The sequence below is a fragment of the Chaetodon trifascialis genome, chromosome 22, assembly GCF_039877785.1.
Source record: "Chaetodon trifascialis isolate fChaTrf1 chromosome 22, fChaTrf1.hap1, whole genome shotgun sequence".
Lineage (NCBI taxonomy): Eukaryota > Metazoa > Chordata > Actinopteri > Chaetodontiformes > Chaetodontidae > Chaetodon > Chaetodon trifascialis.
In genome coordinates, this window is record NC_092077.1 from 6,536,125 (window position 1) to 6,552,497 (window position 16,373).

At 43.3% G+C, this 16,373-nt stretch overlaps 1 protein-coding gene across 1 annotated transcript in view; it reads left to right on the top strand.

The window, feature by feature from the left end:
- The window catches only part of ano2b (anoctamin 2b), a 54,956-nt gene that overhangs the window by 15,620 nt on the left and 22,963 nt on the right, over positions 1 to 16,373 (top strand). The window contains exons 9-18 of the mRNA XM_070992117.1: positions 200 to 264; positions 1,245 to 1,379; positions 1,862 to 2,022; positions 2,326 to 2,408; positions 2,518 to 2,604; positions 11,182 to 11,256; positions 11,507 to 11,708; positions 13,558 to 13,669; positions 13,948 to 14,005; positions 14,111 to 14,211. Coding sequence (XP_070848218.1) covers positions 200 to 264; positions 1,245 to 1,379; positions 1,862 to 2,022; positions 2,326 to 2,408; positions 2,518 to 2,604; positions 11,182 to 11,256; positions 11,507 to 11,708; positions 13,558 to 13,669; positions 13,948 to 14,005; positions 14,111 to 14,211 — 1,079 coding nt within the window. The remainder of the gene's footprint in view (positions 1 to 199; positions 265 to 1,244; positions 1,380 to 1,861; positions 2,023 to 2,325; positions 2,409 to 2,517; positions 2,605 to 11,181; positions 11,257 to 11,506; positions 11,709 to 13,557; positions 13,670 to 13,947; positions 14,006 to 14,110; positions 14,212 to 16,373) is intronic.

Here is a 16,373-nt window from a genome sequence, read left to right on the forward strand (position 1 = left end):
TTCCTCCTCCTTTACCTTTTCCTCTCTTTGCTTTGGGATAACGTTCCTCAAACTGCAGTTGTCTGGCTTCATCCACTGAGATCAGCTCTGCCTCTGAGGACTGTTTGTTGATTTTCAACCTGCCGCACCTGGTAAACGCACATGACGGCATCCACCCACTCTGACTCCATCTCTGTCTCTCTCTCCTGTCCATCATCAGGTCCTGCATGACGAGTGGGCCAGATACTCAGCCTTTTACAAGTACCAGCCCGTCGATCTCATCAGGTGACCCCAGCACCGACACGTGGAAATCACATCAGTTCCTCTTCAGGCCTAACTGTTTTTGTTTCATCAACTCAGCATGACAGAAATCATAGACGTCTTACAGCTGATCAGCAAAAGGAAAGTTCATTAACTTTGTTACTTTGCCGATTTTACCTTTGAAATACAGTCACTAACTAAATAAAAACTAGAGCACAAAAGTTTAAATCACAAATTACTAAGACAGACGTTTGAGCGCCTTTTTGTACTACCCCAGCGAGTGACACCAATCACATGCTCATGTGTAGGAATTATTAAAGGCCCTGAAATCATATTTTCTCAATCAGCCTCTTACAATGAGTCATGCACACAAATCTTTCAGCCAGAGTTCGAACGGTTTGGATTCCCTTGTGAGAGATTTTCTGTATTTCTTGTTTATCTGTGAGCTGTTCCCGCTGACTTAAAGCTGGAAAAATATGATGGTGCACCAATCAGGAAGAAGAGACATTCAAATCAAAATGGGATGACTTTTATGGGGTTGTTTCTTAATGTTGCTCGATCACTGTCAATCAATCTCATCAAACCACCCCTGACGCAGATCAGCGGTGTTAAACTATAATAAATAATACCTTAGAATGCTGTTTTCAACACTAAAACCTTGATTGTTGCACACTTTAATGATACAGAGAAACACTAAAGATTTAAAATCATGTCTTCAGAGGGCTTCTAGGTTCAAACTGAGTTCATGTTTGGGGTTTAGGTCTGCCAGTCGTAGCATAGGAGGCAGAGTTTGCTCAAATCTGAGCATCGTAAAAGCTCAGCATAGTGAATGAAATAAATAAACATTAACACCTCTTACTCTGTTCTAGTGTTTTATTTTTAACACAGCTTTAGGAGTCTCACTCCTGTGTTGCGTGCTGCTTAATTCTCCACTGTCTGCTCTGCCATGACCCTGAACGCCGCTGTCACTTTCACCTCCTAATACCTGACCTCTTACCCCACAGGAAGTACTTCGGGGAAAAGATCGGTCTGTACTTCGCATGGCTCGGTGTTTACACCCAGCTGCTGATACCAGCCTCCATCGTGGGGATCATTGTTTTTGGCTACGGGGTGGCGACAGTGGATACTAATATACCCAGGTACTGCAAAGTCCACCGCAGCTTCATTCGTGAAAGAAAACAATTATAAAATCCTGCATTTCAGTTCAATTAATATGCAGAAGATTAGGATTTCCTCCTCTTACAATTTAAATGTATGCACACATGCCCTGACATACACACACTAGACAGGGATTGCCCAGATACCTGCTGTATCTGGCTTTAGTCAGGGGTGTGTGGGAGGATCACAGAAGGTACGGCTGGCAGCGTGTGTGTGAGCGTGAGTGTGTCATGAAGTAAAAGGTTGATAATTCAGCCTACACTGACTATGAATAGGGTCACAGCAGAGAAAACAGGGATTGTATCGCGCTTGTGTGTTAAAAGTTCCATTCATTTCTCATGGTACTGAAGCCATAACGGCAATGCAGAACTTCATTCACTTTTCATCCTTTTTAAGGTTCCTGTATAAAGGTTGCAACGTCTAGGTGCTGTGTGGCCTAAATCTTGTTTTTCTCACCCTTCAGTCAGGAGATGTGCGACGAGAGTCTCAATTTCACCATGTGTCCTCTGTGTGACGGAGCCTGTGACTTCTGGCACCTCAGCACGGCCTGCGGCACCGCCAGGGCCTCACACCTCTTCGACAACCCCGCCACCGTCTTCTTCGCCATCTTCATGTCTCTGTGGGGTGAGGTTACGTGTGTGCGTGTGTGAACAGGATGGCCTGAATGTGCATGTTGTTGTAAGATTATAGGTTACAGAAAGCTAGCCCAGTAACTTCTAGTAGTAAGCAGTGTTTGTGAAACTGGACAGGTGATATATGAAAATTCCTCTCTGGATGTAGTTCAACGCTTCACCTGCTGTGAGGTCAGTGATCAGCTGATCATTGCCAAACCTTAAAGCCTACAACTGCATCAGCTTGTCAGTGTGGATGCAGATAATTGAAAAGAGTTTCATCAGAATGATTCGGCTTTTTTTTGTGTTTGTGTAGCTGTGCTGTTCCTGGAGCACTGGAAACGCCGTCAGATCAGTTTGAGCTTCAGCTGGGATCTGACAGGCATCGAGGAAGACGAGGTATACACGTACGCTCAAATATGTAGACACATGAATGCACACAGAAAACACACAGATAGAAACATCATCAGTGTGAATGTAAGACATCTCATCTCTGTTTTTCTCTCAGGAACATCCCAGGCCAAAATACGAGACCATTCTGCTTCAGAAGAGACAAAGGAAGCAGAAAGTTAAGAAAAAGAAGAAAAAGAATGAGGTAGGGATGAAAAAAAACCTCTGTCATTTACAGTAAGTACGTAAGAGTATATTTACCATCCACGTCATGAGTGTTCGCATTATGAAATATGAATTCCATTCTTTTAGCTGGACCCGGCTGCCAGCCGTACTAATGAAACGATATCACACAGTAAACTCATTCATTCATTTGTACAGAAAATGATGACGTTCATTTGATGACATATGGATATATAATAAAAGCAATGTCATCTTAAAAACACTGATGCGTGCTGTACGTGCTGCAGTCTGCAGAGATAACAACGTAATCATCTGGTCGTGACGCTCTTCCATGTGGCTCAGTCTTCATTTGGAATCACATGGATCCTGATGATCCAGATAGATCCTGATAGTATGGTTTCCAGAGTGTCCAGCAGACATTAGTGTGATAATCCAGTGATTGGGAACGGTCTAGATTCCATCTTTAAATTGGGTCAATCACATTGAGTCCCGTTGGCCCACATACACTCTGCTGCAGCAACAGATGGCTTCCTGCCCGAGTGAGGAAAGAACTCTAATTGACATGACACAGGATCACGGCCATGCCTTCCCAAATACCCGACCTGGAGATGAAAGTAGGAAGCCTGACGGATGTGACTTGTGTTTCTTGTAGTTGCTGGGTGTGTCAACAGTTGCTTGTTGTGTGTCAAGACAAAGATATGAACAACATCAAAAATCTCTCTCTCTATCTGTCGAGTGGTTCTTTGCCTCTTTGTTAATGCCTGCAGTCATGGAGCGTATCACCTGTCGGCTTTTATCCCTCGCATACATTTTACAGTACAATACATTCACACCCGCATATACAGTTTTTTACATTTAAATCTATTTGTTTCAACAAGCTGCTGCAGTGTAATGATAGATACAGAGATAAATATATAGTTAATATATTTAGTACAGTAGATTGTAGCTACTCATGGCTCAGCTGCTGACAAAAGTGAGCCGCCTGGTGTAATACTTACTCATAGTTATATGACTAGATTCATAATAGAGGTAAACATGGGCTGTGGTCTGTACACAGGGCAGACACTCTGATGTTTTTCCATGCATGTATGTGTGTGTGTGTGTGTGTGTGTGTGTGTGTGTGTGTGTGTGTGTGTGTGTGTGTGTGTGTGTGTGTGTGTGTGTGTGTGTGTGTGTGTGTGTGTGTGTGTAACCTGTCCTTCTGTCTTGCAGCCAGAGAAGCCGGAGGACGGGACAGTGACAGGGAAGGACAGATGGAGACAAAAACTACTGTCTGCCATGGCTGCAGGAATACCGGTAACCCCTCCTCTCCCCTTGCCTTCCTCCTCCTCCTCCTCCTCCTCTTCCTCTCACCTTCTTTTTCCTCTTTTGCCTCCTCTTCCTCCTTTCCTCTTCCCTTTTTTTCTCTTCCTTTCCTCCTCTCCTCTCCTCTCCTCTCCTCTCCTCTCCTCTCCTCTCCTCTCCTCTCCTCTCCTCTCCTCTCCTCTCCTCTCCTGCAGGCTGCAGTCTCTCTGTTCTGCTCTTCCTGTCCCATCCTCTGGCTTCTACAGTCTCAACTCCTCAGGTATTTGTTTGTGTGCCTTTCATTCTTTATGTTAATCCACATATCTGATGGTCACAACAGGTCTCTTTGAGGGATTAAAGGTTTTTTTTTTTGTTTGTTTTTTTAGTTTCTTGCTTAGTTGAAGTTGACTTAAATATCAGTAGCCACATTTTCTGTCTCGGGGATGTCACAAAGTATTTTGCTTCCTGAATTGAATATTTCCAGTGACTGAATAATGATGGCAGTTGTTTAGTTTAGGCATTTTTGCTCCATTTGTGCAAAAATAATCAGTATATTTACTAGCGGTGAGGGAACAATAGCCTGTATTAATGAAAACAGAGGCAGCGTGATGGAAAATCCAGGATCGAGAGTGTTTTTGTTCTAAAGCAGCCGGAAAAAGTCAAGAAGTGAGTTAGAAAAACTACAACTTTCACTAAAGTCAAGTTTAGCTGCTGAACGTTTTCAAGCCCTGGCTGTAGTTAATGACATGTTTAAGGAGGACCTGAGACAGACAGCTGATGCTAATCAGGGATTATCAGTCTGTGTAGTTCCCTTTTCTGGACAGTGTGTTAGCGTGTGTGTGGGAGGTTTCACAGAGTACATACACACAAACAAAACTTACGACATACACTTACGACTTACGACTTATCTCAAACACTTGAATGACAACAATGACTGGATCCAACTAACAGGCGCTGCTGTAATTCCACTGTTTTTGGCCACAACTAGAAATGTAAGTAATTACTTTGCAAATTAAATAATGCATGCAAACATGCAAACGCAACCTAGTATACTACAACAGTATAATAGTGATAGTCGAATTGTTATATTTAACAGAGGGGAAAAGAACCCGTCTGACTTTTTTATATCCTTCCCCATTAATACTTTATATCTTGTTTCATGCATAATTTAACATTTGCACAGAAAGAAAAGGTGAAAAATAATCAAGTATGAGTGAATGCCTTTTTTTTGTGGAGTATGTGAGAAGAAATAAGCCTTTCCATGTGGTCATTTTCTCTAGAGTGTTCACTAAATTAACGGAGAATGTGCTGTGTCGTGATGAGTGTCATCATCTGGGCTTGAAATGAGGATGTTAGATTTTAGTTGAAGTTACTTATCACAGTAATGCATTGCATTTTGGTATTATGTGCGTGGTGACAGCCTGATATATTCACTTCCTCTGTGCCACAGAGCTCCATTACTGTGCAGAAACTATTACACAAACGTATCAGTGAGCCACACAGTCGCTCAGGGTGGCATGTTCCCTCAGTACCTTGCATGCACACTCTGTAGTTTATTTTGAGCCTTAATTAGTCTTTAGTAACCAAACGCGTATTAATCTGTGACTGAACATAGTCCCCAACACATACACTACTTAGCCCTGTTGGAGTGACGTCTGCCAAAAACTACAATTTGTAGTGCCAGACACTAGTGTAACAAATAACATTAATAAAAGCTGATAAACTCAAGTGGAACACCTAAATGGGACGGATCACGAATCATGAAGCATCATGAATTAATATCATTAGTTACACCTGTGCTTTTCCTCCAATGACAGGTCGACGCGTCTGCTGTCAAAGCGCTCTTCTGAATGATGTTGCCGTACTTGTGCACCTGCTGCTCTGGCAGCACAGCATTTGGCAGCGACTTTCGAATCAATCGTCAGTGGAACTAAATTAAAAAAGACAAAGAGCTCGACACATGAGAAGAGACAAAGAGAAAAAGGCAATGAGATGTTCAAATGAACGGAGGGAGACTTAGAGGAGAGGGATGGAGAGAGACGGAGGGAGGGCGGCTGAGTGGGAGTGAGGCATGCTGGGCAGGAAGCCAGGGGTAAGATTAGTGAACGTCACTATGGCGACACAGAAATCTCTCGCTCTCTCCCTCTCTCTCAAACACACACACACACACACACTTGAACCCTCTGATTCTTTACCTGAGACTGTGAAACAGGCTGTAAGCTTAAGTACGACTGAAACGTCTAATATTTCTGCATTAAAACGTCTGAAATCGACCAGACCTATGTTACAGGTTGAGCTGTTTATCCCAAATAATTCCAACAATGTTCAGACGAAGAGAAATACGTAATCTTAGTTGAGGTAAATGTGTTTCATTTGGTCGCCCATCAATGGCCTCATATCCCCTTTACTGCCTTTAGCTGCTATAACCCCATCAGAGAGCAAGGGAGGCAAACTAGTCAAACTAGCTAGCTAGCCAAGAGAAAGTTTACTATTGTTTGCAGCCTATTGCTCACTCGTGATGGAGTGCGATTATTCATTGTCACTGACAATGAGGTGGTTTGAAAATGACAAAGACAACAACTCCAATGATCCCACGCTCTGTCGTGACATCATCAGACTGTCTTTTGTTACTGACATTGTTGTTAGCCGCTAAATGTTTAATAGCTGTCAGTAATGCTCAATTAGGTATTAATTAATTATAATACTAATTATATTAATTAATTAATTATAATATTACTGCAATTTTGTTAGCAAGCATTACCAACACTGCTGGGTACTATTTCAGTGTCATTTTTCCGTGTGAAGGGTAGTCCAGTTCACCGGGAGAACAGCCATATCTCCTCCTGATGCAACAAACGGTTCAGTATAAAGAGCAAGAAAAGTTCGCATTCAGAGGAAGGTGGGGTGGAAAGATGGGTGGAGCACAGGACCTTGTCCTGTGTGAAACCAAAAGTTAATGTTGATTTATTTTCATACGTAACTTAATGTACGTAAATAACACACATATTTTAAGCCAAACCATAATCTTTTCCGAACCCAAAAAAAGTAATTTTGCTAAGTACCCAAATTTGAGAGTTTGATAACATTAATCACCTGTTTGTCAGCCTTCTCAGCAAGCTTTATCATGAAAGTGTACCAGATGTTGCTAACCAGATGTTACATGTTTATTGTTACTACCTTTTATTCATTTATCAGTGTGTTTTGTACCTGTTACTACAACACATTCTCCAATCTGTACCAAGCACTGCTAATGTACAGTAATCAAATACTCATGCATACTCAACAAGTAACATTCATTTGGCACTTTGAATGTGTCCTGACATAATATGATGGACATACATCATTCAACATGTTCTTTTTTTCTTACCTTCTGGTATATTTATTAACTGAAGCCACGTCTGTTCCTCAGCGGCAGACAGTCCTCTGTCAGGACCTTTCAAATCATTTCTTAGATGAGGAGCTGTCAGTGCTAATAATGTGAGACATGTCCAGAGGGCTAAAAAAAAGATATGTAGGGGATGATTTGAAATATCTTACCACTGGAAAACCAGCACAGGCACTTGCAGAGTCTTCCATCTGGCTTACACCATTCATTAGTGGTTATTACAGAGGCAGCGTTAGATGTAGGTTTGTGTTCTTTATCGTAATAAATCACAATTACCATCATAATAGGAAGGAACCACATGAGGGCATGAAATCTGATACTGATATGGATTTCTTCAATGCACCATCTGTGGTATGTTCAGTTTAAGCTTCTGGCAACTATTATAAAAACAGTGAAGTCTGTGTGTGTGTGTGTCTCTCTCTCTGTGAGTGCGTGTGTGTAATAGACACTCAGTAGTTTACTCTGTAGTGAGCAGTAAAATGTGACCTCTGATGTCTGTAAATCATTTTGTATCATCACTGACAGCTGCAGAGCCACACAAAAGTCAACTTTGCATCACTGCAGTGTGATGCATTGGATTCAATTGTGGGAATTTTGCGATGCTTTCATATTGTTCTGTGCAGCTTTGTGTGGATTTGGTACCAACATTAGACACTGTCAATGACTGGGCTACATCTGCCCCGTGCAGTGTTAGCCATCAGGCCACATGTATTATATTATTATACATATTTAACAAGAACAGACATATTCAGCCCTCACGTCATTGACAGTGCACCAGCCAAACTAATGTGACATTAGGATATGTCATTTTCTCAAAACTGGGTACGCTGCAGGACATCCGGGATTTGGACACAAGGAGGAAAAGAGAGAAAGAGATAGCAAGAGGGAGGAGGGTGAACAGAGGGAGCGAGTGACACCGCGAAGTAACGACTGAGTCTTTGTCAAGTCAAGGCTTTGGTGGGCTTTCCTCAACGGAGGTTACGAGCCAAATTTAACACCTGTCCCATTTCCTACTACCCTACTGTCTGACGGCTGTCCCCACCAACCATCACACACACACACACACACACACACACACACACACACACACACACACACACACACACACACACACACACACACACACACACACACACCTCTACTCTGAAGGTGTCTTTGTCCTTGAATAAGTCGATCCCCCAGGTTCAACAGCCTGTGTGTGTGTGTGTGTGTGTGTGTGTGTGTGTGTGTGTGTGTGTGTGTGTGTGTGTGTGTGTGTGTGTGTGTGTGTGTGTGGGTTTAAAACATGACCTGAAAAGCATCTTGCTTGAAATTAAGGCTTGGGCCCAAAAGGCACTTCTTAAAAAATACTGAATATAGAGATGAAACAGAAAAGTGGCTCGACGTATTCGCTGCTAGGCGGAAAAATAAACTTTATTTTTTATTTATTTTACACATTTATTAAAAGAATCCTGCTGAGAGGCTGATTCATTTTCTCTCAGCCTGACTGGGAGGTACAATTATGGGTCATATTGGCAGGAGATTATGGCAGGATGCCACCGTGAGGTGTGTAAACAATGTTTTTTAGCACATTTCCATACAACAAAACATTTCTAATAAAGGATATAAGGACAAATACCTAATGTCTTTGAAGGCTGTATGTAGATGTGTATTTCCTCTCAACTGAATATCAGGAGTCAGACAAGCTCGCAAAGTTGTAAAACATATAAATGATAATACGTTGAAGTTTAAATGACACGACGCAGAGAGAAATCCAGATGTTTGGAAGAATCTTGGACACTTTGCAGAAACCACGTGACCTCATGGTAAGTTGATTCAATGTGTTCATTTAAGTCTTTTCTGAAAGGTAAAAGTAATTATAAACTGCTGCTGCTCACAATGTAGATATAACACAATTTTAATACTTGAGTTCATTTATTTCCTCACATCTAATGCAGAGATAGATAGTTGCCTCCCATCAGCCATTTCCACATGGCTATCAAAGGTATCAATCTAGTGCTTCACAGTCTGATGAAAAATAAATGATGTACAGTGGCTTCAAGTTGCTTGATATGCAGCAATGTGATCAGGAGTGTAACTAAATTAAGGAAGATGCCACTTTATTTCTTGTTTAGCTTCAGCTTGTATTAGAAGGAAACTGTTCTATCACTTCACTGTACTGATGGTTAACTGTTGGTGTTCACATGCTGGAGATTCAAACAACCTCTCGTCTGTCTGCAGAGCGCCAGATAGCCTCAGTCCAGACAGGAGAGGAGAACAAAGACTGAACAAGAAGATGGAACGGCCTGAACAGGGAACACAAGCAAGCAGCACAAACACACACGCAGCTCCGGCCCAGAAGAAGTGCGATGGCTTTGAAACACGCTTTAATTTTAAGACTCCTCTCTGGCATCTTTCGTAATATTCACCTCACTGATCACTGCCATAGTCAACACACACTGCAGCATTTTTATTATTGATGATAAGGTGTATTGTAGTCTCAAAGGTCCACTTGGTGTCATAGGTTTCAGCCACATTTCATGGTCTTCATTTCGCGAGCTGACTCAGGTGTCATCACATGACCTAAATGAGGAGCTGTGGACACGTTGAATGCTCTGAAATGGACTTACACCATAAACTGAAGCTCAAGAATAAACATTAATGCTCCACGGTCTCTTATAAAACCAGTTTTAGCATCAAGTTTTCTGTCAGTGTGAATTGTGTGCATAGCAGGTTGCACTGTGCCAAAGTGTTCACTAGATGGTGCTGCTGTCTTGCTAATTGCCCTATTAAAGGCATTCAATGTACAGACTCTGTCACTCTGACATCTGTGCGTGTGTGTGTGTGTGTGTGTGTGTGAGAGAGAGAGATTCCTGAGTCTGGCCATGTTGGTGTATGTGTGTATGTGGGTAAAGGGGGTCACATACTTGGGGATGGAGAGGCAGCATTTGCCTTTGCAGAGATCAAACCATATTTAACCACAGCCAGGCCAGTGAAGCGGCTTTCCATTTTCATGCAAGTAGGTCAGCTTCTCCCGCTGGTTTTAAGTGCAGGGAATCACACCATACACACTAATTTGAGTGGTTGTGAGGGTGGAGTCAGCAGGTTAGAGGGCATTAGCAAAGTCTGAAATGTTTTTTCATCCTTCCCCTTCCTGATTTTTTACCTCTTTTTTTTTTTTTTTTTACCACTTTCATGATTGAGTCCAACTGTTCTTGATGACTTTGTCCTGTGTGGATGCTTAAAACTGTGTCCTTCATGGCTCTTATTGAATGTTTGGCTCACGCTTTCCCAATGCAAGTCTTTCAGTGCCAATGTATCGTTTTCAGGCCCAGTTTTATTTCTGATGTCACTTCCCTGGCTTCATATACTTACTTATCTACATGCCTTAACAAAAATGGCTGTTAAACGTCTTCTTTTGTATAATTTTGTTTCAATACTAAAACAACACAAAATGTTCCCATACCATACCATTGCCTTGGAAAATGGTTGAATCACATGCACTGGGAGTTGTCTGAGTATTATAGGGACAGTTGAGTGAAAACATTTGTTCCCGGCTGGTCTGTAAATGTAGGATGCAGACTGTAAAATGGGCTATTGTGCTCCTTTATGTCTCTCTGTTGAGACGTAGTAGCACTTCCTGCGGAGGCGGTGAAGTACAAATCCTGCTGTTGCTTCAACTCTCCATTCAGCTTTCAGACACCATTTGAAAGGCGGAAAGAGAACTGTGACAATGCTTTTCACATTAGGACATTTGTTTTTTAATCAATGCAACCATATGAAGCAGCTTTTTGCTTCCTTTGTTTTCTTTTGTCGTGTCGCAGAAGGCGGCTCTGTTCTGCATCACAGATTTCCCAACAGAAGTTGATGAAGCATTGGACATTGTGTGAGTGACTGCCAACTTTTCCTCCCTTTCCCCCCTCTGTCCTCCCCCCTCCCCCGTCTTGTCAGGCTGCCATAGAGAAGCTGACCTGGAAAGACCGTCTTCCTGGATACTTCATCAATGTTTCCTCTATCCTCTTTATGGTCAGTACATAAAAATCAGGTTAATGCTTTACTTAGATTCATGCATTTTCTCAGTATGTATGAATGACTTTAAATAGGAAAATAAACATATATACGACACAGCTAATGTACATAAGTGAGTATATGAGTGACCTACATCGATGTATTCTTTGAAATATTAATTCCAGCCTCTGCGCTGCGAATATTGGACAAATATGACTAATTTATTTTTATTGTATATAATTTATTCTTTCTTCCGTTCTGTTCCCAGTTTGGCTTGACGTTTTCAGCAGTTTTCGGCGTCATCGTCTACCGCATCACAGTGTCAGCCCTGATGGCGATGAGCCCCGACCCGGAGACCAAGTCCAACGTTCGGGTAACGGTGACGGCCACTGCGGTCATCATCAACCTGGTGGTTATTCTGATCCTTGATGAAATCTACGGTGCTGTGGCATTGTGGCTGACTGAACTAGGTACAGAAATACATACATTTCCTCTTAGTAAGTGCATGGTGGCTTTGGAAACCCCGTGCAGTACAGCTTTGAGGCAACATGCATAAAAAAATGGAGCACATAACAAACTACTGAAACTACTGAAACCGAAACTACTCGGTTAGGTTTAGGAAAAGACCTCAGGGGTTGTGTAGTGAAGTGGCTGCGTAAAGTCACCACATCCTCATACTTATGGCTAAATAGGTTGATTGTCAGTGGCTACCAAAATGACATATCATCACTGGAGAGTACCAGTAACAGGTGTACCACACCTTCGCCGTCACATGATTGAAAAAAGTTGATATAAACTTACGGTTTGAGACAGGATGCAAACAGAAGCCTCCTGGGTGTTTGTTTGAGCCATCCATCGACCCTGTGGACTTTCTTGCCGTTAATACTACTTCACCTGACTTCCTCCTTCCCCGTCATAATTACTCTGACCACTAGAGGTCGCAGCCTAACAATAAACATAAATATAGGTTGTGATAACCTACTTGCTCAAAAGACCTACAGGGCAGTTTTTCTGGTGAGGACCAGCTGAGTAAAGTGGATGTGTCACATGGTCTGTGAGACTGGATATCCCCTTCTCCGGCTTCTGTCTCTGGGCTAAACTAAGCTAAAGTGGCATCGATCTTAACTCTAAACAAAAAAGCAAGTATGCTTCCCAAAATATCAAACTATTCCTTTCAGCATAAAGGCTTGTGCAAATCCAGCCGACGTATTGTTTTCCAGATGCGGCAAAAAGGTTGTAGCACTTGTGAATGAGTAAATGAATTCATTTTCATTGTTCATGCATGTCATTTATACAGGACAATCCCTTGTGGAATAATTCAAATGAATAAATACAGAACAAAGCAAACACTCCAGTATTTATACCCACAGTAGTACAATATATTGACCTCATGGCCTACATAGAGAATAATGTCCCAGTAGATATCCAACAGTGACAGTTAAACACATACTGTATGTGCACACAGCATCACAAATGTAAACATCTAAACAAATCTTTCCCAAATAAAGTGTGTTAATTTTGGCTTTTGCAAGATTTCCAAGTTTTGTGTGCATTAAGTCGTTATTATATTTCTCCAACAGAAAAGTGAGCAGTTGTGCTTCACTTTCATTTCACTTCCTTAAAATAAACAGCAATTTAGGAATGTGCCCTCAATCAAAGAATATTTTTAGAAATGAAATGTGCTCAGTGTCCAGCTGAATCCACCCCTGCTCCTTACTTATTACTAATGGGAGTCAGAGTTTAGCTCGGCCACTTTCAATATCCATGATGGCATATTTCACAAATGTTGCCGAAGCAACTCAATGAACAAAATCAAGATTTTCACACGTAATCACTCTGCATCTGTGAGAGACTGGGAGAGGCTTTCTGCCTCTTGGTGGACTGTTTGATGAAACTTTGATGCTTTCATGCTCCAGTCATCCCATCAGTCATCCCGGGAGGTTTCTACCACATGCACATTCATATTCAAAACCTCTGAAACAGAGGAAAAGAATTGGAGGGGGTGTGAGAAAGAGGGTGTGTGAGAGAGAGAGATAGAGAGAGAGGGAGTGTAGGCCATGAAAAAAAGTGCCAGTATTTTAACCTACTTCCACCACAGTGATTATAACTCCAATTCAAGAGTCAGACTGAATCACCACTTTTGTCAGACTCAGAGTTCTCATGCAATCACCTGATAAAAACCACTCCTAGTATACTGGACATACATTCCACTTCATGTGTCATTTAACCTGCCCTGCTTCTCTCTCGCCCCCTTGACCACAGGAAACACTACCCTGCCAAGTCTTTCTTACACTTTCCCCTGTGTCACTTGTTTTTCAGAGATTCCTAAAACAGAAACCAACTTTGAGGAGCGCCTCATCCTGAAAGCCTTCTTGCTCAAGTTTATGAACGCGTACGCACCCATCTTTTACGTGGCTTTCTTCAAGGGACGGTAAGTCCTGCACTCGAGTGTGTGGGAGGGGTGGAAAACATGTATCTGCAAGACGTCTTCAGCTTTGTGTCAATGCATTCAGCTCACATCAGAGTATAGTCAGTCCATCTGTTTATGTGAAAACGTCAAAATCTCCATGTTTGGAGATACGTGGTTTTCTTCTGACAGTGATGATGTGCATTAACAAGCCTTGCATTTAAGCTGGATTACACCTGATGCCAATAATACACATCACTACAGGGTGAAATCTCTTACTGTGAATTTGTGTGTTTTCGCAGGTTTGCTGGTCGACCTGGAAACTACGTGTATGTCTTTAATGATTATCGGATGGAAGAGGTTTGTCACCCAACTGCGCATCTGTGTTTCCTTTCACTGGGCCGAATCAGCAAAACCCAAAATGATAAAGACTCAGTGTACAAATGAAGTGTGTGTCTCCCTCAGTGTGCGCCAGGAGGCTGCCTCATTGAGCTGTGCATCCAGCTCAGCATCATCATGCTGGGGAAGCAGCTGATCCAGAACAACATCTTTGAGATCGGCATCCCGTGAGTATAATGTATTCTTTTTTTCTGCATGTGCCGACCAAGTCACATAGCGGTCAAATGATGAGCTCAAGGGGGGGGATATTTAGTCTGGTGACAGCTAACATGCATACTTACATTCACACATGCTTACTCACAAGCGCTTAAGAGATTCCCTCTCCCGTGTTGTTCTGATGACATTCCTCTCATGTCTGTGCAATGGTGCTTCATCCTGTGTAACAGCTCTGCTTTTACGAGCAAATACCACAGATCAGAGGTCAGCTCTGTTTATAACACCCATCACACAGCAGAGGTGCCTTTTGACTGCCTTTTGCTGTAAGCACAGTTTGACCTCCTAACCTGTTGGTGAGTCTCATCAAACGCTGAGCTTTCTTCAGGACATCCTGAGGGATCAGCGAGCCATGGCGCATACCACCATATCATCTACATACCATCTACTCATCTGCCTCACACTCATCCACTCGAAAAGCTTTCACGACTGGGAGTTGACCAGTAAAACCACAGTCTTGTGCTGTGGGCTAGTGTGCAGCTTCATGGGGAACTCCAGTGATTAGTACTGCAAACAGGAATGCTAATCGCTAATTTAGCATAATTTAATGGTGACAATTTGACAAAATATGAACAAATGTGGACTAAAATAGCGAGTCTTATATTGTAGCCCACAGCAAAACTCACTTCCAAAACTGAGTATTTAAAATGTTTAGACATTTGTATGTTTAAGTTTAAATTTGGACCACTAGAGGGCAGCAAAAACAGCCCCGAAATGCTGTCCAATTAATAGTAATTATGTTTTTTTTCTGCTTACATGCAAGCTGGTACTGGGTGCAACATTATCGCCCCATGTAGATTCATGTTTCTCACCACTGATGGCTGTCAGTCCAATGTTGATCTGTCCTTTAAAAACACTGCTGGGAGAATCTTTAGCTTGATGCTCAGGTTAACACGCAGTGAAGAGCTGCATAGGGTTGTAGAGTTAGTTGATAATTATCTGTACAAGTGACACTTTTCACACTGATGTCAAAATCCATCCATCCATCCATTATCTTCCGCTTATCCGGGGCCGGGTTGCGGGGGGAGCAGTCTGAGCAGGGACGCCCAGACTTCCCTCTCCCCGGACACTTCCTCCAACTCTTCCGGGGGGATCCCGAGGCGTTCCCAGGCCAGCCGAGCGACGTAGTCACCCCAGCGTGTCCTGGGTCTTCCCCGGGGCCTCCTCCCGGTGGGACATGCCTGGAACACCTCCCTAGGGAGGCGTCCAGGGGGCATCCGATAGAGATGCCCGAGCCACCTCAGCTGACTCCTCTCGATGCGGAGGAGCAGCGACTCTACTCTGAGCTCCTCCCGGGTGACAGAGCTCCTCACCCTATCTCTAAGGGAGCGCTCCGCCACCCTGCGGAGGAAACTCATTTCAGCCGCTTGTATCCGGGACCTCGTTCTTTCGGTCATGACCCAAAGTTCATGACCATAGGTGAGGGTAGGAACGTAGATTGACCGGTAAATCGAGAGCTTCGCCTTTCGGCTCAGCTCCTTCTTTACCACGACAGACCGATACAGCGACCGCATTACTGCAGCCGCTGCACCGATCCGCCTGTCAATCTCACGTTCCATCCTTCCCTCACTCGTGAACAGGATCCCAAGATACTTAAACTCCTCCACTTGAGGCAGGAACTCTCCTCCAACCTGAAGGGAGCAAGCCACCTTTTTCCGGTCGAGAACCATGGCCTCGGACTTGGAGGTGCTAACTCTCATCCCAGCTGCTTCACACTCGGCTGCGAACCGCCCCAGCGCATGCTGAAGGTCCTGGCTCGAGGAAGCCAACAAGACAACATCATCCGCGAAAAGCAGAGACGAAATCTGCCGGCCCCCGAACCGAACCCCCTCCGGCCCCTGGCTGCGCCTAGAAATCCTGTCCATAAAAATGATGAACAGAACCGGTGACATAGGGCAGCCCTGCCGGAGTCCAACATGCACTGGGAACAGGTCCGACTTACTGCCGGCAATGCGGACCAAGCTCCTGCTCCGGTTGTACAGGGACTGTACAGCCCTCAACAGAGGGCCTCCAACCCCATACTCCTGGAGCACCTCCCACAGAATGACGCGAGGGACACGGTCGAATGCCTTCTCCAAGTCCACGAAGCACATGTGGACTGTTTGGGCAAACTCCC